The sequence below is a fragment of the Chelonoidis abingdonii genome, chromosome 2 (assembly GCF_003597395.2).
Source record: "Chelonoidis abingdonii isolate Lonesome George chromosome 2, CheloAbing_2.0, whole genome shotgun sequence".
In the NCBI taxonomy this organism is placed as follows: Eukaryota; Metazoa; Chordata; order Testudines; family Testudinidae; genus Chelonoidis; species Chelonoidis abingdonii.
The window spans coordinates 260,087,583-260,108,104 of NC_133770.1; the positions used below are offsets into that span (position 1 = coordinate 260,087,583).

At 41.5% G+C, this 20,522-nt stretch overlaps 1 protein-coding gene across 2 annotated transcripts in view; it reads left to right on the forward strand.

Annotated features, from left to right (window-relative positions):
• CPQ (carboxypeptidase Q) overlaps window positions 1–20,522 on the forward strand; it is a 270,044-nt gene that overhangs the window by 96,853 nt on the left and 152,669 nt on the right. For both annotated transcript variants that reach the window (XM_075063116.1, XM_075063117.1), the window contains exon 4: window positions 4,770–4,977. In XM_075063116.1, coding sequence (XP_074919217.1) covers window positions 4,770–4,977 — 208 coding nt within the window. The remainder of the gene's footprint in view (window positions 1–4,769; window positions 4,978–20,522) is intronic.

The window sequence follows — 20,522 nt, forward strand, 5'->3', positions numbered from 1 at the left end:
TGGCAATAGCAGCCAGCCACTGCTCAGGTGGTCTCCGGGGCAAACTGTTGGAACTGCAGCTGGCTTCAGGGTTGCCTGAGTGGCTGACTGCACAGCCGCTCCAGCAACAGCCCGTGTGACTGTCCCCAGGACCACCTGAGTGGCTGGCCCTGGAGTCAGCTGCTTGAGTAGCCCTGTGGTCAGCCACACTGGCCACTGCAGAAGTCACAGAGCCCTATATATAATGCCAAATACTCTGAAAATCAGATTCCAGGTATCTCACATTCAACACCCAAAATTAGTGGATACTTTTGACATTAATCTTTCTCTGCCTCAATTTCCTGTTTGTTAAATGGGGATAATACCACTCCCTCACTTAGAGGGCCTTGTGAAAATATATGAATTAATGTTTTTGAAGCATTCAAATACTATAGCAATCTTTGAATAGCTTCTGGTAAATAAGGCATGAGGCTGCACATTGAACAATGATGAGAAAATTAAATACTGAATAGCTGCTCATTAAGTGAGCACTGTCCATCCTGTGAACTAACTGAAGCAGGTGTCCTGTGGAAACATAGTATGTGACCATGTAATTAAAGATTGTCATAATAGATATGCACCAGGGGACTGAACTAAGGATGCCTCTGTAACTTTAATTCTGGCATTTTAAAAATTTTGAGTGCCTGACTCTGCACCTTTAATGTTCTTTTAACTTTTTTTGTGCATAATTTCCTAGGGTTTTAAAAAAACAAACTGAAAACACAAATCTCAGAATGTGGTGTCATATTGACACCCATTTGGACCATCGGACTTGGAACCTTTACATCCACCACACCACCTCTGTCATGTGAGCTAATACAATCTACTATTGCTATCAATTATTGCATAGCTCACCTCCCCGCAAGAGGATGACACGTGCCACTGGGTTTCAGAGATATTTGCTGACAGCAGAGGAATGGTGAGGCTCAGAAATCTTTGGTTACATTCCTACCCTGTCCTTGCCATGTGTCTTCCCTACATCTGGCTCTTTGTTCCATTCCCACTCTCCTTCCCAACCATGCCCAGTCTCTACTGCTCAGACTTCTCATCCCAGCCCCAGTCGTCTTGTCCAGTAATCCCAGTTCTTCTCCTGCACTCTGGTTCTTTTTCACATCTGTCTATCCTTCTCCTGGTTCTTAGTTCCAATCTCTTTGCCCAGCCAGACCAAATCTCCCCCATCTTCTCATCTCATCTCAGTCTCTTCCCTCTCCCACTTGTGTCCTTCCCCATCTCCTTGCCTAGCCAGTCCCAGTTTCCCTTTCTCCCCACACCCGCCAAGCTCCTTGTTGTAATCTGTTCCTCCCTCCAGTTCTTCCTCCAAGCTGCCTTGGTATCACCAGGGATTGCACTGAGAGCACAGGAGAGAGTGTCTTTCTGCTGGCAAATTGGGTGTCTGGAAGTGGCCCCAGCAGCCCAGAGCTGCAGTTAAAGGGAAAGTTCTCCCAAGGGGATGGGGATCTGTAACACATAGGCCATCTGGCTGCCAAGGTTCATGACCCTGCTCCAACTTGTGGGGGTACAAGAGTTTTTAAAAAAAAAGTCACCAGAACATAACAGGGATAAAATTATGTACTTTTCACTAGACTTGTTGAAAATGGCAAACCATTTTGGCTGAAATTTTCCACAAAAACCAAAACAGCCCACCGCACCCTAAGACAGACACTTGGCATGGAAAATTTCAACCCAAATAGTTAGTATGGCCAAGTTTATAAGCAACTGAAAACAAAGTCTTACAATGGGAACTCTGTCCCCTCAATGCTCTCTTTGATAAAAGAATGAATAGAAACTAAGAGCTGAAACTTGCGAAGTTTCTTCTCTCCTGCTCAGGAGAGACATGGACCCTACATCTAGTGGATATGCTATTTAATTCCCTAGCATCTATTAAAACACTCATTTTTTCAGGACTCCAGATTGTGATTGGATTCTGAAGTTTTCTGAGGCAGATACATGATATTTATTCATGGTTGCGGTGTGTTAATTTTCCCTGAAGTCACTCATATGACTGCTCTTCAAAGCCAACACATTATTGTTTTTCAGTCTGATGCTGACATAAATAAATAAAGTAGTGAATTTAAATGTCAATGTCTGTCACTTTTCTGTAAGACTGGAAAACGAAAAACTTATTTCTGTGGTCCTGAATACTTTCCACTTTTCTTCCTGGTGTAGTAGTCATCAAGTAGCAAATCCTCCAATATTTAAGAACCACTGTAACACATTCTAATGCAAAGCTTTAGCAGTGATTTGTGCTTCCTGTGGGTACTCAGGATTATCGGGCACCTTGCTATTACCTGCCCTTAGTGTGAGGAAGCCTTGTTTGTGCCTGCCAGAGGTCAGCTCCCATGCTCCATGAGCAATACAAGCACTCTCCTCTAGGCCCTCACTGGTGGCATGTAGAATGCTCCATGCTGCCAGAGTCTTTCATTGTGGCAGGGGAACGCTCCAGCAGTGGTGAGCTGCGGATCCTTTCTCCACATCTGGAGCCTTTCACTGCGGTATGGAAAGGCTCCAGCAGTGGGACACCTCATCGCTGACTGTAGATGTGGGAGGTGCTCCTTGGACACATAGAGAGCTGTGTTCTGTTGTGTCTGTACTTGCCTAAGCAGTGCCTCACTGTCTACACTATTTATACCCATGTTATCTGGGTGTGCAGGTTAGCAATGGGCACATTCAAAGCCTCGAGACCTCAGAGCATCCCCCTGGAGTGTTCAGCTCCTGGTGCACTGGACCCTTACAGTATTCACAGATTCACTACTTACAAAGAAACCGTGCACCCCAGCTTAATGGTTCCATCTCAGATACCCAGGCCACTTAACACCTAGCAATTAGATCTGTGAAACAAGTTTACGTAAGAAAGCACAGAGATCCAAGTAATAGCAAGTAAAAGTATTGGAAACAAATGGTTGCAGATAAAAGAAAATCATAACTCATTCTAGGGCCTAGACTTAACTAGCTAGATACTCTCCTGTCTCGTAGAGTAACGCTCACCAAAAATCCTTGCAGCGCTTTACAGCTAGGTTGGCTGAGATCCTCCTTTCATGAGACACATTGTCAGCTTGCCTCCTAGGTGAAAGACCCAGAATGTTCCTTTGCTCCCTCCACAAGATGTACAAGTTCCATCCTTTGTCTTTATTCACAAACAGGACACCTCCTGTTGTTGGTTTCATCTTGTAGATTTCTCAACCTCCTCTCCTCTGGCTCAGTATGCAAGTAGGCCTGCATCATGAGACATACCATACACAAATGACCAGATCAGGAGTTAAGTATCTGCTACCTCCTGTCTGAAAGGAACATTTCTAAGGTAGATCACCTCCTGGTGGCCTGCCATAACTCCAAGACCTTAAGAACATACAAATTTTAGTATAGATACATAACTCCATAGGTATCATCCGTACATCCATTTCTCAGTGATTATGACAACTAGTGCGCTACTGGCTCTCAGTAGTGACCTCACATGACCCCCTCCAGTGAACTATCATGCATATATCTGACCCGGGGATCCCTGTAAAACCCTCTGTGCCCTCTGCCAGTTAGGGGGACCAGATAGCAAATGTGAAAATTTGGGACGGGGTGGGAGTAATAGGAACCTATATAAGAAAAAGACCCAAAAATTGAGACTGTCCCTATAAAATCGGGATATCTGGTCACGCTACTGCCAGTCTGTTGGCAACAAAGATCTGTGGGTCACAGTGACCTTGGCAGTGTTAAGACTAGCCTTGGCAGAATACTAATTTTTTTTTATTTCTTTGCAATTTGGTGATTAATACCAATTTTTATTTTTAAAAAACATTTAACTTTTTATTTTTACAGTTGTGAGAAATTAAGAAGGGGTAGGGTTGGGGTTAGGGCAGCACTGATAGTGTGGTGGCCAAGGGTTCCCGGCATTGACTGTGGGGTGATAAGGGGCTCCCTGCGTGGGTGAGGCCCCAGGCACTGAGACACAAGGTGTGGGAGTCTGTGGTCCTGACCTGGCAAAGCGGAGACCCCCGGTCAGGCTGCAAGGAGAAGAACAAGCCCTCGACTGTGGGTCAGGCCACCTGGCTGCTGAACAGTTCCTGCCTGGGTAGGAATCCCTTCAGCAGTGGAATAGCCTCCCCCACAGTCTACGGCTCCTCCTCCATGTAGTCCTAGCTGGGGGTCTCCACTCTGTCCTGCTAGGACCACAGCCTTCCTTGTGCTTGTAGGGGTCAGGAGTTGCTGGCTCTGTGGTTGTTCAGGGAGCCCTCTGCAGCACTACTGTCACAGGCCCATTCACTCACTCCTGCAGAGGGCTCCCTGCCCTGCTACAGGGCTAGCGACATCTGATCCCTGCAGGCACAAGGTGCGGGGAGAAAGCTGCACTCACCTGACCTTTACAGATGGATTTTTTCCATCAATTTCAGTGTGTCAGCTGAAATCGATGTTAGCCAACATTTATCATTTAAACTGAATTCTGCCACACTAGTTAAGACAGAATAACTTCCCAAGGGAACGAATGTGAGATGTGCTGATCTGTTGATACAATGGTTATAAAAGTATACGAGGTTACTGTTAAATTTTTGTGTTAGAGTACAAGTTTGATGAAGTTGGTGTATGTAGAGCTTTTGGATATCTGTTGGAGGGGAAAGTGAAAGTCTTAAGGAGGGTTGGAATGCGTCAATATAGTTTTATTTACTAATAATTAATTACACAAAACATGCTGTGTTAATAATCCTATACTAGTTAAAATAAGCTGCAAAATTAGATCATTAACGCAGTCTTTTTTATTGTTGTAGCCCTCACACTGGGTGGCAGCACTACCAGTCTGATGTGCCGAAGATTCCTACAGCTTGTATTTCAGTGGAAGATGCCGAAATGATGGCACGGATGTCTTCCCGAGGCACCAAGATTGTTGTGACCCTGAAGATGGGAGCCAAGACCTATCTCGATACTGGTTCCTTTAACACCGTGGCAGAAATAGTTGGGAGCAAGTACCCAGAACAGGTTAGTGTGAATCTGGAAAAACAGTGACTTGTATTTGAAAACTAGTAACTTTCATTTGCCAGCTTACTGCACTCTGTACATGTTGGCTTTGATATTTGCTTTCAAAACAGCAGGTCAAATTCAGCCTTGGTGTAAGGGAGAGTGTGGTACACCTGCATAAGGATTACTAGTTTCTAAGGTAGAGAGCTCAGGTAAAATATGGAACTTGAACTGCTCCTTTTTATTTTCAGCTGTGTCGCAAGTTCATCTTTATGAAAGTGGTGCATTCCTTATGTGGATATTCGCCTTTAACAAAAACAAAACAAAACTGTGTTAACAGAGGTTAAATCCTAATGCTAGTGAAATAAGTTTCAGTATTTTAAATGATAAGTTAGCTGTATGTGTCAACATAAAAAAACAACTACATTTGGCCGTGTAGTGCCCTTGAACTTCCTTGTTCATTTACTGATCTGGTAATCTGCGCTCGGTCTTCTAGTCAGCGTGAATAAATGAAGTGCTCCTGTAAGTACAAAATACTTTGAAAGAGAGGCTGTAAACCCATGCAAAGATAAATATCAGCTGTTGAATTAACTTAGTTTTTAATATAAAAAAGAATTAGCCCTTTAATGAGCTAATTGGTTCTGATCACCACTGTATTTCAGTGGAGTTACTCCAGTGTAGAACCAGAGTAATGTTCTGGTGAACCTAGCTAACTTGCTGCAAGTTCAGTTTAGATGTTAGCTGTTTTGAAATTGAAAGCTACTATCTTAAGGTTTTTTCCACTTTCTCCATTTTTTTTAATTTCCAGTTTTATAGCTTAAAATCAGCCAAACCAAATTTGTGGTGGTAGAAAACTTGTTCCTGAGATGTGGCCTTTTAATGCCAAGTTACATCATGGAATACATTTTTTTGGTTGTACATTTATAATGGAAATGCTGATGTAACCTTAATTATGGTAGCAGTAGAAATCCCTGCTAAAATCAAGCTACTAAGCCAGAATCTTTTTTTAAACTTCAGTTTTCTAATTTTAATGAAATATAGGAGTACTATATCTTTATCATAGTCTTTTAAAAATCATTCTTGTTTCATATTTTTATTTGCTTTAATAGCATTTTGTCCTTTAATAGTGTTATATCTTTAGTTACGGCTTTGAATTATGACAGCTAGGAACTCTAGAGAGAAGTTTGTGTAATCCTTTTTCCTGCCAAATGATCGAGCTACTGAAAACTCTGCTATGGCCATTGTGGTTGAGCGGTTAATATGCCGTCAGTTATGAATTTAGCTACATGAAATGCAACCTTACTGAACAAAGTCTTAAGTCTTAAATTGTTATCTGTAACCTAATTTATGTCACATGAATTTTTAGCAACACTTCTGAGTAGCTATTGTATTTACCCTTCCTGAATCATACTCGATGTATATCAAAATTATAGTATTTCACTGCAAGCATTATAATATCCAAAAATTGAAACCTAAAAGATTTAAAGCAGAAGGCCCATGTATATTCTCTGTGGCTATTTTCACCTGTCTCTTTCAGTAGCCCAACAAGAGAAATATTCTTGAACTGAGCAGCAAAGATTTTTGAAACCTTAGGTGGAGATTTAGCCACAAGTTTCCTGCTGATGTTAATGGGAGTGGTGGCATATACACCTTTAAAATGTAACCCAAGAAACAGAAAAAACAAGTGAGCATTGAGGGTTTTCAGTACTTCTTTTTCACAGGAGGTTAATGCATGTTTTGCCACACAATTGATACACTGTTACTTTGGTAAAAACTGGAACCATCTACCTATTCATGCAATCAAATGCAATATAGAATTAAATCTTACAGTGCACTTTATGCCAAAGAATCTTGGAATGCATTAAAAACTCGATGGAATAGAAAGGTGCTGTTTTTATGAGCCAAAGTTTCAATTAAAGTTGTGCATTAAAACAATAGCAAATTTGGCCTCCTGAACCTGAGTGAGAAATCAAGAGTGGGAGACATAAGTATTATAAAAGCTTCTAAAGCCATATGTTTTGAACAGTAAGCAGGGACCTTCAAAACACCACCATTAGCAAATATGTAACTAGTTGGGCACCTATGGTAGAAAATTTAAGGTATGTATTTGTCTGTAAAGATCACTGCATGATGTAGAGCCAGTCTGATGTTGTGCATTGTAATATGTGTCAATGTTTGTACATTAGAGATTTTGGTAACCATAGCTGTGATATGGACTTCACTAGACTTTAATACAATGCAATGGGAAAAAATGTTAATGTAAAGTTAAGGTTGCTTGGCAGTATGATGCCCCTTTGCAGAACATTGAGTTGAGCAAAACTGAAATTTCTGAACTCCAGGAGATGTGATGTTAAAGTTGCCCAAGCAATCTTAACTCAACAAAGCACCGGTATGCCTATTAACATGTGTACCTTTATTCTGCCAACCCCACAATTGCTGAAATGTACAAGCTCTTTGCCTCCTTTTACAACGCATTCACTCTCATCTACAGGATTCCATCTATTAAAAGGACAACAAGGAAAATTTAATTAGGGTTGGGGTGTAGAGTGGTTAGGTTGAAGTGGCAGACCTGGAGGTACAGGAAGGGTTGGCTGCTGCAGGGTGGCTAGGGTGCACTGGCAGACCTGGAGGTGCAGGAAGGGTGGGCTTCAGGGTGATTGATGTGCAGAAAGGTTGGGATGCAGTAAGGTTGGTGTGCACTGGCAGAGCTGTGTGCTGCAGGAGGGTTGGGGTGCACTGGCAGAGCTGAGGGGTACTATACCTCCTTCACTTGAACTTCAACGTTCTCCCCTCTCAAGAAGCATTCACATATCTAATTTTTCTCCCAAACACTTTGATTACATTCCCCCCAAAATGAAATTGCCACCTATTACTCACAAATTGCAGCAACCTCCAGCCACTCAGTTCAAAACTCCTTTTGTCTTACATGGGGATAATTATTAATTTATCCTTAGATATGTTAATTGAAGTGTGAGTTCTCAGCCATCAAGATGTCTGTGATTCATCCAGTCATTAGTACCTCTGTTTAACAGTACAAGTCAACAGAAGAAAAGAGTTTGTTTTTTGTTTTTTGGTTTTTTTGTTTGTTTGTTTGTTTTGGAGGGGCACAATAACTTAGGAATCCCTTCGTCAAATGACTTCAGATTTGGATCACTAGCCCTACCCTGAAACCTCTATGAGGCACACCAATTTTCAAGGCAATCTGAGTAGCCATTTGGATTTTAGAGCATTTATAAAATTTGAGTTTAAAGTGTAAGAAATATCAGGAATAGAAACCCTTTGGCCTTTTTTCCATATTGACTCATACGCACTGTAATATATGTACATTTTCTTAAATACCATTCTCAGATTGGGTCCCCCAGATATTTAGTAGGTGCCATGCGTTACCTTGGGTAAAACTTGATAGATTGAGAGTCTTTTGAGCCGCATCACTACTATAGTTTGATCTCTAGCTCTGACCAAACTAGAAACATTTTTTTAAATTGCTGGGGGAGGAGGCTGCTTTTATCTCCAGAACCCCTGGCTCAAATGACTCCACATTTCGAACACTAACCCTAGACTGAACTCTCCTGAGACACACCAAATGTCAAAGAAATACAATGAAGTCTGTTGATTTTAGAGGACTTAGACAAATCCACTTTTAAGGAGATGACATGACACCACCTTACCTGTAATAGTGCTCCTGATCCATTATATAATGAAGTTACAGGTAATAATAGCTTATTAAATCTTCTCAAAAGATTTGTAGCATTTTTTTAAAGGGCCACCACAAACGTAAATCATATTGGTTTGAAAAGTTTATTGACTATCGTTACAAGAAGCTGTGAGAAATGATAAGACAGAGTCTGTTTGGACCAAAATCACTTTGAGGAAGAAAATTACTAGAGGTTCCCCTGACATAGTATTTGGGGTGTACGACAGACCACCAGAATCTGGTTTGGATATGAATAGAGACCTGTCCTACACATACAGTTCAGGGTAGCATAAAATCCCTCCTTACCCTGTAAAGGGTTAATCCTTCCTTTACCTGTAAAGGGTTAAAAAACTCAGATAACCTGGTTGGCACCTGACCAAAAGGACCAATAAGGGGAGAAGATACTTTCAAATCTGTGGGGAGGAGGTTTTTGTTTTCAGGTTCCTTCGTTCTCTCCAGGTCAGTGAGGAGCCAGGGTAGGGAAAATACATCTCCCTAAGCCATATCTGAACTAAGCATCTAATATTACAGAAATAGTAAGTAATACTAAGGAAATATGTTAGATTATCTTTTGTTTTAGCTTGTGGATTTTCCCTGTGCTAAGAGGGAGGTTTATCCCTGTTTTTGTAACTTTAAAGTTTTGCCTAGAGGGGAAATCCTATGTGTTTGGAATCTTTTTTGTTACCCTGTAAAGTTATCTTCCGTCCTGATTTTACAGAGGTGATTCTTTTATGGTGGTTGTTGTTTTTTTTTAATAAACTTCTTTTAAGAATCTGATTGTTTTTCAGTGTCCTAAAGACCCAGGGGGGTTAATCTGTGCTCACTTTGTAACCAATTGGTTAGGATATTATTCTCAAGCCTCCCCAGGAAAGGGAGTGTAGGGGCTTGGGGGGATATTTTGAGGGAGGTAGGAATCCAAGGGGCCCTCCCTGAATGTTTGTTTAAATCACTTGGTAGTGGCAGCGATACCAAGGGCAGGGAAGGAATTTGTGCCTTGGAAAGTTTTAACCTAAGCTGATAGAAATAAGTTTAGAGAGTCGTTCATGCGGGTGCCCACATCTGTACCCTAGAGTTTAGAGTGGGGAGGGAACCCTGACAAGACCCCTTTCATGTTTTTAATGAAATAAATACTACTGGGAATTGTGTGATTATGGGAGACTAATATGTCAGATACAGCTTGGAAGACAAGTGCTACTAATAACAATAGGGCCCAGATTTTCCTGGGTGTAGTAGCTGACAGATTTCTTCACCAAATAGTCACTGAAGCAACAAGAGGTGAAGCCATTTTAGATTTGGTATTAGTGAGTAGTGAGGACCTCATAGCAGAGCTGTTGTAAAGGATAGCCTTAGTTTGAGTGATCCTGAGTTAATTCACTTTAAACTAAATGGAAGGATAAATAAAAATAGATGTACAGCAAGGATCCTTGATTTCAAAAGAGCTAACATTAAAAAATTAAGGGAATTAGGTAGGGAAGTGGACTGGATTGAAAAACTCAAGGATCTGAATGTGAAGGAGGCTTGGAATTATTTTAAGTCAAAGTTGCAGAAGCTATCTGAAGCCTGCATCCCAAGCAATTCAGGGGAAAAAATCGTAGGGAGGGTTTGTGGACCAAACTGGATGAGCAAGCGTCTGAAACAGGTGATTAAGAGAAAGCAGAAAGCCTACATGGAATGGAAGATGGGGGGCGGGGAGGAGAGAGAATCAGCAAGGAAAGTTACCTCTTTGAGGTCAGAAAGTGTGCGGATAAAATGAGAACTGCCAAAAGCCAAGCAGAGTTGGACCTTGCAAAGGGAATGAAAACCAATAGTAAGAGTTTCTATAGCCATATAAATTAAAAGAAAACAAGGAAAGACAAAGTGGGACCGCTAAACACTGAGAATAGGGTGGAGATTAAGGATTATCTAGGCATGGCCCAACACCTAAACAAATGCTTTGCCTCAGTTTTTTAATGAGGCTAGTGAAGATTTTAGGGGTAACGGCAGGGTGGCTAATGGAAACAAGGATGTGCAGGTAGAAATGACGACATCTGAGATGGAAGTCAAACTCAAACAGCTTAATGGGACTAAATCGTGGGGCCTGGATAAATCTTCATCTAAGAATATTAAAGGAACTGGCACATGAAATTGCAAGCCCAGTAACAAAGATTTGTAATGAATCTGTAAACTTGGGGGTCATACACTATGACTGGAGAATTGCTAATATAATTCCTGTTTTTAAGAAAGGGGTAGGGGGGAGTTATCCAGGAAACTACAGGCCTGTTATTAATTCCCTAACCATGAAGTTGCAAAATAGTGAATCTACTGGAAAGTTTTCAAAGCAGAAAACTCATAACTTTACCACACACCCACTCTTTTATAACTTGTGAATAGTACACTTGATTAGTTAATAAGTGGGAAAAAATGCTTGTCTAAGTACAGTGCAGAGAATATACATTTTTAATGGCTCCTAATTCTGTGATCTAGTATAAATACTGTACAACATAACAGAAGGGTATCATTAGCTCATTTAAGTCCATGGATAACAGTTGCAGGACTGCTTCACCCTGCTTTTTGCGCCTCTGTTTTATAGAATAAGTGTGGCTCTACTTTGAGTATTACAAGCACAAAATGTATTAGTAAATACTGTATTTCACTTAGCCAAATTTTAGATTAGATAGAACTTTCTAAGTGACAAATCCTAGGAATGGCCTGAATTATAGTGATGCTAAGATACTGGGACATGAAGTTCCTTCCCAATAAATGATTAATATAACAGAGCCTGTTCCACAAGGGAAATAGCAGTTTATGTACTTACTAGTTCCTCTTCCTCTCCCTACTTAAAAAAAACAATCTTCTCCTGCAATTTACAATACTGGGAAAAACTCCAGGGAATAAAAGAACATAAAAAATGTTCATGTTTCGGATCTGATACACATAGATAGCTGCATGCATATAAGGACAGGAACTGTTTGTAGGCAGCAACTGGAAGTTCACTGACTGTATATAACACTCCTGTTCAGGGTGTTGTTTTATGGGCTGTCATCAATTCTAAATATGCTCACAAAATGTTTATCCATTAGCCCTTTGATGTGGCTTCCAGAAATCCATTTGGTCAGACCAAATCATGCATATGATAGAAATGTGAGTAAGGACATTTTACAAGCCTGTTGCCATGAAGTTGTGTATTCCATTGTTAAACTTTTGCACTATGGCTTTCTCACTCCTCTCATTCAGTTACCATATTGAAAATGTATGTAAGCACTGTTTCTAAGCACTGCCATTTGGGCCTCTTTCCTGTAGCAGTAAACTGAGACTTGGCCCCTACCTCCCTCTGACAAGACTTTGGCAGTTAATTTCAGTCATCACAAGGAGGTGTGGCTTTTTGAAAGTGCCAAATCATCACTTCATAGAAGGCCTAATAGCAAGAGGAAGTAGAGGTAAAAATGTAACTAAATGAGCTAATATAATCAGGTTCTTTTTTAAATTTTTACTTTAAGATTTATGTTCATGTTAGTTCCCACCAAAATGAATCGTACCCCTATTTTTTCATTTCTGTGGGACTTGGGCATGTCACCAGGTTTAATATGAAGGCAGACAACTAAATATTGACAAATGATATAAGTTCTTGTATACAGGTGCAAGAAGCCTAAATACTAAGGTGGGTAAACTTGAGTGCCTGGTATTAAATGAGGCTATTGATATAATAGGCATCACAGAAGCTTGATGGAACAATGATAATCAATGGGACACTGTAATATCAGGATACAAAATATATATGAATGACAGAGAGAGTAGGTTGTGCTGATAGGGGAGTGGCATTATGTGTGAAGAAAGCATAGAGTCAAATATACTAAAAATCTTAAATGAAGCAAATGGTACCATAGAATCTCTATGGATAGAAATTCCATGTTTGAATAATAAGAATATAGTAGTAGGAATATACTATTGACCACCTGATCTGGATGGTGATGGTGACTGTGAAATGCTCAGGTTGATTAGAAAGCCTACAAAACAGAAAACCCAATAACAATGGGGAGATTTCAGCTATCCACATATTGACTGGAAACATGTCACCTCAGGATAGGATGCAGAGATAAAATATCTAGACACTCTTAATGACTGCTTCTTGGAGCAGCTAATCCAAGAAACCACAAGGGGAGATTTGATTTAGTTCTAAATGGAGTACAGGCTCTAGTCTAAGAAGTGAAAGTAGCTGAACCATGCAGTAATAGCGACCATAATGTAATTAAATTTAACATCCTTGGAGGGGGCAAAATATCAGAGAAACCAACCACAGTAGCATTTAAATATACAAAACTATACAAAAATAAAGAGGCTAGTTAAACGGACATTAAAAGGAACAGTCACAAGAATTAAATGCCTGCAAGCTGCATGAAAACTTTTGAAAAACATCATAATAGATGCTAAAACTATATGTACCCCGCAAAGAGCCCCTCCCTCAACAGTAATAGGACCTAAAAATGCCACCAGGGATAAACAGCAAAGTAAAAGAGGTGGTTAAAGACTGTCATGGGGGACTCCACTCATCACCAGGCTGGCGCCTCCTCCAGGCCGCTCTGGGGCTTAGCTCATGAGGTTGATGCCCCTTCCCATGGTCGCGCGCTGTCACCAGGGCCAGCGTTAGGCCAATCCCCTCGATTCCCTGGAATAGGGCCTTGCGCCTTTTTAATTTTTTTTTTTTTTTTTACATACCAGTGGCTGTCTGGGTCTTCTTCGACAGCACTTCAGTGGCGGGGCATCCTTCATTCACTCCTGGTCTTTGGCGGTGGGGGGTGCGGAACGAGTGAAGAACTCCTTGCTGTTGAAGTGCCGCCAAAGACCTGGAGAGAGTGAAGGACACCCTGCTGTCGAAGTGCCGCCGAAGACCTGGACCGCCGCCGGGTATTTGAATCAGGTCCTGTAGTTCCTAAAGCCGGCCCTGGCTGTCACTCCATCTCTCTCAGGTCAGCCCCAATCTCACTCCAGGAACCGCAGCATCCTCTTCATGACTCTGCCTTCCAGCCAGGTCACTAAACGCCTTCTCTTCTTCCGGGGGGATTGGGAAGAATCTCTTCTCTCAAACAGGCTCAGGCAGGCAGTCTTCCTATGCACTGCTCTGCTGGTGCCACTTCCCCAGTGGCTGGTTGGGGAACCCAGGCCCCCCCTCTACTCTGGGTTCCGGCTCTGGGACTCCAGTCAACTGTCAAGGTCTGTTCTAACCTACACCTGCTGCATTTTCCTGAGCTTCTTCCTAACCTTCTAGCTTTTTCTCCCTTCTCTGGGTCTGCCAGCCTCACGACTCCCTCCTCCGAGGGAGCAACTGCAGGCTACATGTCCCTGCAGCCTCCAAACACTCCTCCGTCTTCCCAAGGGGTGACTGCAGCCTTTCTCAGCATCCTCCTTCTCTTGCCAGCTTCCTGGCTTATACAGACCTTGCCTGCTCCTGCACAGATGAACAACTTCTAATTAAGAAGAATGCATCTGATGAAGTGGGTATTCGCCCACAAAAGCTCATGCTCCAAAACGTCTGTTAGTCTATAAGGTGCCACAGGATTCTTTGCTGCTTTTACAGATCCAGATTAACACGGCTACCCCTCTGATACTTCTAATTAAGGCTTCTCTCACAGTCTTAATTCCCCCCAGTTTGCCGCCTACTAGGCTAATTGGTCCCTCTGACCTGCCTTAACCCTTTCAGGGCAAGTGTGGGGAGGACATGCTTTCACAAAGACAAAGACATTTTTAAAAATTGAAAGTTGAATCATACTGAGGAAGATAGAAAGGAACATAAACTCTGACAAGTCAGTGTAAAAGTATAACTAGGCAGGCAAAAAAAGAATTTGAAGGGCAACTAGCAAAAGACACACAAACTAACAGCACATTTTTATTTTTAATACATCAGAAGCCTGCCAAACAATCAGTGGGGCCACTGGATGATTGAGGTGCTAATGGAGCACTCAGGGAGAAAAGGCCCATTGCAGAGAAGTTAAATGAATTCTTCATATCAGTCTTCACTGCAGAGGATGTAAGGGAGATTTCCACACCTGAGCTCTTCTTAGGTGACAAATCTGAGAAACTGTCTGAGGAAGTTTTGGAACAAATTGATAAATTAAACAGTAATAGGTAACTAGGACCAGATGATATTCACCGAAGAGTTCTGAAGGAACTCAAATATGAAATTGCAGAACTATTAACTGTGATATGTAACCTATCACTTAAATCAGCCTCTGTGCCAGATGACTGAAGGGTAGCTAATGTAACACCGATTTTTAAAAAAGGCTCCATGAGTAATCTTGGCAATTACAAGCCAAAAAAACCTAATTTCAGTACCAGGCAAGTTTGGTTGAAATTATAGTAAAGAACAGAATTATCAGACATATACGTGAACACAATATGCTGGGGAAGAGTCAACTTGGCTTTTGTAAGGGAAATCATGCCTCATCAGTCTGTTACAATTCTTTGAGGGTGTCAACAAACCTAGATAAGGGTGATCCAGTTGATATAGTGTATTTGGGCTTTCAGTTTAGAAAGGAAACAACTAAGAGAGGATATGATAGAGGTCTATAAAATCGTGACTGGTGAAGAGAAAGTAAATCAGGAAGTGTTACTTACCCCTTCTCAGAACACAAGAACCAAGGGTCACCCAATAAATGAATAGGCAAGTAGGTTTAAAACAACCACAAGTAAGTACTTCTTCATAAAATGCACAGTCAACCTGTGGAACCTTTTGCCAGGAGACATTGTGAAGGCCTCAAGTATAAATGGGTTCAAAAAAGAATTAGATGAATTCATGGAGTATTGGTCCATCAATGGCTATCAGCCAACATGGTCAGGGATGAAACCCCTCAGGGTATCTCTAAACCTCTGACAGTGAGAATCTGGAACAAGAAGACAGGGGATGGATCACTCAATAAATTTCCCTGTTCAGTTGGTGGCTATCGTCAGAAGATAAGATACAGGGCTAAATAGACCAGTGTTCTGACCTGTTATGTCCATTCTTATGTTCTTGTGTTCTTAATATGATGGATCTTATGGGGAAAAGCTGGTTTGTGATGACAGTAATGCCTGCGGTTCATTTCAAAGGAAGGCTGGGTTGTCACAATAAAAACACCAAACAGTTGATGCACCGAAGTTAATTTTATAAACTTGGCTGCTTCAAAAATTTTTTTTTCCAAACTGCCAAAGTGGCCTAGTTAATTTAAGACTTAAAAAGTGTGATAAATTTAATGGTCTAGAGCTTGGCAAAAACATCTAAAACCAAAACTGTCAATTTGAAATTCAAAAGCTAATTGAAACCATTTAAAATAATGTGTCTGGGTGAGTACTAGTGCAAAGTTTGCCCTGCAATTCTGAATGGCTTCTGAGTCCCTAAATAGTTTATATTGGAAACATCATATCTATATCATTGTAAGAAACAGTTCTGTACCCTAACTGACTTGTTTCAGTGCTAATGTTGTAAAGGGACAATAATAATTAAAACATTTATATTGTTTGTTGTATTTTCCAAATAGTATTATAGATATTGGTGTAACAAAAAATGGGTTGTGGCCATTTTGTAATGATCAGATGGTACGAAGTGTCTGAATTCTGGCTGGAAATGGTCAATGAAGAATTCCCCCTTGCTGAAGAGAATTCTCTACTGGCACAAACTACTCGGGAGTAAGCTGGGGTGTGTGGAAGAATGGAATTTTGCTATATTGATCCTCTACTGCAGTGTTTCCCAAACTTAGGACGTCGCTTGTGCAGGGAAAGCCCCTGGCAGGCCAAGCCAGTTTGTTTACCTGCCGTGTCCGCAGGTTTGGCTAATCGCGGCTCCTACTGGCCACGGTTCACTGCTCCAGGCCAATGGAAGCTGCTGGAAGCGGCACGGGCCAAGGGACGTAGTGGCCTCCACTTCCTGCAGCTCCCATTGGCCTGGAGCAGCGAACCGTGGCCACTGGGATCCACGATCCACAGAACCTGTGGATGCGACAGGTAAACAAACCAGCCCGGCCCACCAGGGGCTTTCCCTACACAAGCGGCGGCCCAAGTTTGAGAACCGCTGCTTTAAATGAAGCATGTAATAGGTACATTTACTCCTGCTTCAGCACAGGGAGTAGAAGTAGGTGGCCTCTCCAGCTCTGTTCCTGCCCTACATTGCTATGATTCTGTGTAAGCATTTGCAGGATTAGGGCCACAGCACCCGATATATACTAGGTGCTTTACAAAATCCTTGCCCTGTGAAGAAGAGATATTAACTTGTGAAAGTATCAGCTGATAGTTAATAAGGGGAAAAAATGCTTGTCTAAGTACAGTGCAGAGATATACATTTTAATGAGCTCCTAATCTGATCTTAGTATACAATTATACTTGTACAACATTATACAGAAGGTATTCATTAGCTTCATTAAGTCTCATGGATAACAGTTTTGCAGGACGCTTCACTCCTCTTTTGCGAGCCTCTGTTTTTATATGAAATAGTGTGGCTCTAACTTGAGTATTACAAGCACAAAATGTATAGTAAATTATCTGTATTTCCTTATGCCAATTTAGAATTAGATTAGAACTTTCTAAGGGACAAATCCTATAGGAAGGCTGCAATTCATAGTGATGCAAGATACTGGGGACATGAAGTCCTTCCCAATTAAATGATTAAATATAAACAGAGCCTGTACACATAGGAAATAGCAGTTAATGTACTTACTATTCCTATTCCCTCCCTTACTTAAAAAAACAATCTCTCTCCTGCAATTACAATACTGCGAAATAACTCCAGTGGAATAAATGAACCATAAAAAATGTTAGTTCGATCTGATACCACATAGATAGCTGCATGCATTAAAGGACAGGAACTTGTTGTTAGGCATGCAACTGGAATTCACTGACTGTATAAACACTTCCTGTTTCAGGGGTTTTTATGGGCTGTCATCAATTTCCTAAATATGCTCAACAAATATGTTTACCATTAGCCCTTTGTATTGTGGCTTCCAGAAATCGCATTTGTCAGATCCAAATCATGCATATGATAGAAAGTGTGAGTAAGGACCATTTTACAAGCCTGTGCCATGAATGTTGTATTCCATTGTTAAATCTTTGCACTATGGCTTTCTCATCTTCATTTCAGTACTATACTTTGAAAATGTATTGTAAGATCACTGTTTCTTAAGCACTTGCCATTGGCCTCTTTCCTGTAGCAAGTAAACGAGATTGGCACTACCTCCCTTGCGGACAAGTACTTTCTCGGCAGTTAATTTCAGTCCACACAAGGATCGTGTGGCTTTTGGAAAGTGGCAAATCTATCACTCATAGAAGGCCTAATACAATGATGGAAGGGAGAGGTAAAAATGTAACTAAATGAGCTAATATAATCAGGTTCTTTTTTATAATTTTACTTTAAGTATTTAGTTCATGAAGTTCCCACCAAAATGAATGTTCGTACCCGCTATTTTTCATTTCGTGGTGGGCATGTCACCTTTAGGTTTAATATGAAGCCAGACATACTAAATATGACAAATGATTATAAGTTCTTGTATATCAGGGAGAAGCCTAAATACATAGTGTGTGTAAACTGAGTGCCTGGTATTTAATGAAGCTAGGATATAATCAGGCATCACAGAAAGCTTGATGGAACAATGATTAAGATGGGACAGTCTGTAATACTCAGGATACATAAATATATTTGAAGACAGAGAGAGAGCGTTGTGCTGAAGGTTGGAGTGGCATTAGCTGTGAAAATAGCATAGAGTCAAATATACTAAAAATCTTAAATGAAGCAAATGGATACCTATTAGAAATCTCTAGTGGATTAGAAATCCATGTTGAATTAATAAGAAGAAGTATAGTAATATTACTATTTGACCACCTGATCTGGATGGTGATGGTGACTGTGAAATGCTCAGGTTGATAGAAAAGCCTACAAAACAGAAATACCCAATAACAATGGGAGATTTTCAGCTAATCCACATTATTACTGGAAACATCACCGTCAGGAAGGATGCAGAGTAATATCTCAGACACTCTTAATGACTCTGTTATTGGACGCAGCTAATCCAGAAAACCACAAGGGGAGTATTTGATTAGTTCAAATGGTAGTACAGGCTCTAGTCTAAGAAGTGAAAGTAGCTGAACCATGCAAGTAATAAGCGACATGAATGTTAATTAAATTTAACATCTTGGAGGGGGCAAAATATCAGAGAAACCAACCACAGTACATTTAAATATATCAAACTAATACAAATATAAGAGGCTAGTAAACGGACATTAATAAGGAACAGCCTACAAGCAATAAATGCCTGCAAAGCTGCATGAAAAATTTGAAAACATCATAATAGATGTCTAAAACTTATGTACCGTCTTTTTTTATACCGCAAAGAGCCCTCCCTCAAACAGTAAGGTACCTTAAAATGCCAGGGAAAACAGCAAGAAATGAGGTGGTTAAAGACGTCAATGGGGAACTCCACTTCGCATCATCTGTTAGCTGGCGCCTTCCTCCCAGGCCGCTCCTGGCTTAGCTCATAGGTTTGATGCCCCTTCCCAATGTGTCGCTGCGGGCGGTTGTCACCTAGGGCAGGCCAGCGTTTATGCAATCCCCTCGATTCCCGAAATATGGTGCCTTGCGCCTTTTTAATTTTTTTTTTTGTGTTACATACCAGGCTGTCTGGTCTTTTTCGACAGCACTTCAGTGGCGGGGCATCCTCAGGTGTCACTCCTGGCTTGTGGTGCGTGGGGGTGGGATACGAGTGAAGAACTTCCTGGCTGTTGAAGGTTGCCGCCAAAGACTTGGAGAGAGTGAAGGACACCCTCTGTCGAAGTTGCGCCGAAGACCTGGAACCGCTCGGCCGGTATTTGATCAGGTCCTGTAGTTCTTAGGAGAGCCGCCTCTGTGGTCTGTCGAATCGTTTCATCTCTCTCAGGTAGCCCAATCTCACTTCCAAGAACCTGCAGGGCATCCTCTTCATGACTCTCTCTAGCCAGGTCACTAATCGCCTCTCTCTGCCGGGGGGATTGGGAATGAATCTCTTCTCCTCAAACTAGGCTTCAGGCAGGCAGTCTCCCTATGCACGCTCTGCTGCGGTGCCATTCTTCCCCAGTGGCTGGTTGGGGTAACTCTCGAGGCCCTCTCCCTCTGTTTCTCTGGGCTTCCGCTCCTGGGACTCTATCATACTGTCAAGTGTCTTTCTATATCCTATGGCACCTGCTGCATTGGTGTTCACTTTCTTCTCTATACCTTGCTAGCGTTTTTTCCTTTCTCCCTTTACTCTGGGTCTGCCAGCTCTCACTGATCCTTCCCCGAGGCGAGCAACTGCAGGCCTAGCATGTCTGCAGCCTACGCAAACATCTTTCCCCGTTACCAAGGTGACTAGCAGCCTTTCTCAGCATCCTCCTTCTCTTGTCCAGCTTCCTGGCTTATACCTAGACTTGCCTGCTCCTGCACAGATGAACAACTTCTAATTAGAAGAATCAATCTGATTGAAGTGGGTATCGCCTCAACAAAAGCTCAATGCTCCAAAACGCTCTGTTAGTCTATATAGGGCCCAGGTTTTTGCTGCTTTACAGATTCCAGATTAACAAACGCTAACCCCTCCTGAACTTTTCTAATTAAGCTTCTCTTCACAAGCTAATTCCCCCCAGGTTGCCCGCCTACTAGGTCCTAATTGGTCCCTCGACCTGCCTTAACCCTTTCAGGGCAATGTGGGGAGGAACATGCTTTCATCAAAGATACAAAAGACATTTTTAAAAATTGTGAAAGGTTGAATCATACTGAGGAAGATAGAAAGGAAATAATACCTGATCAAAGTCAGTTGTAAAAGTATAACTAGGCCAGGCAAAAATAGAATTGATAGGGCAACTAGCCAAAATGAAACATCAAACTAAACAGCACATGTTTTATTTTCATACATCAGAAGCCTGCCAAACA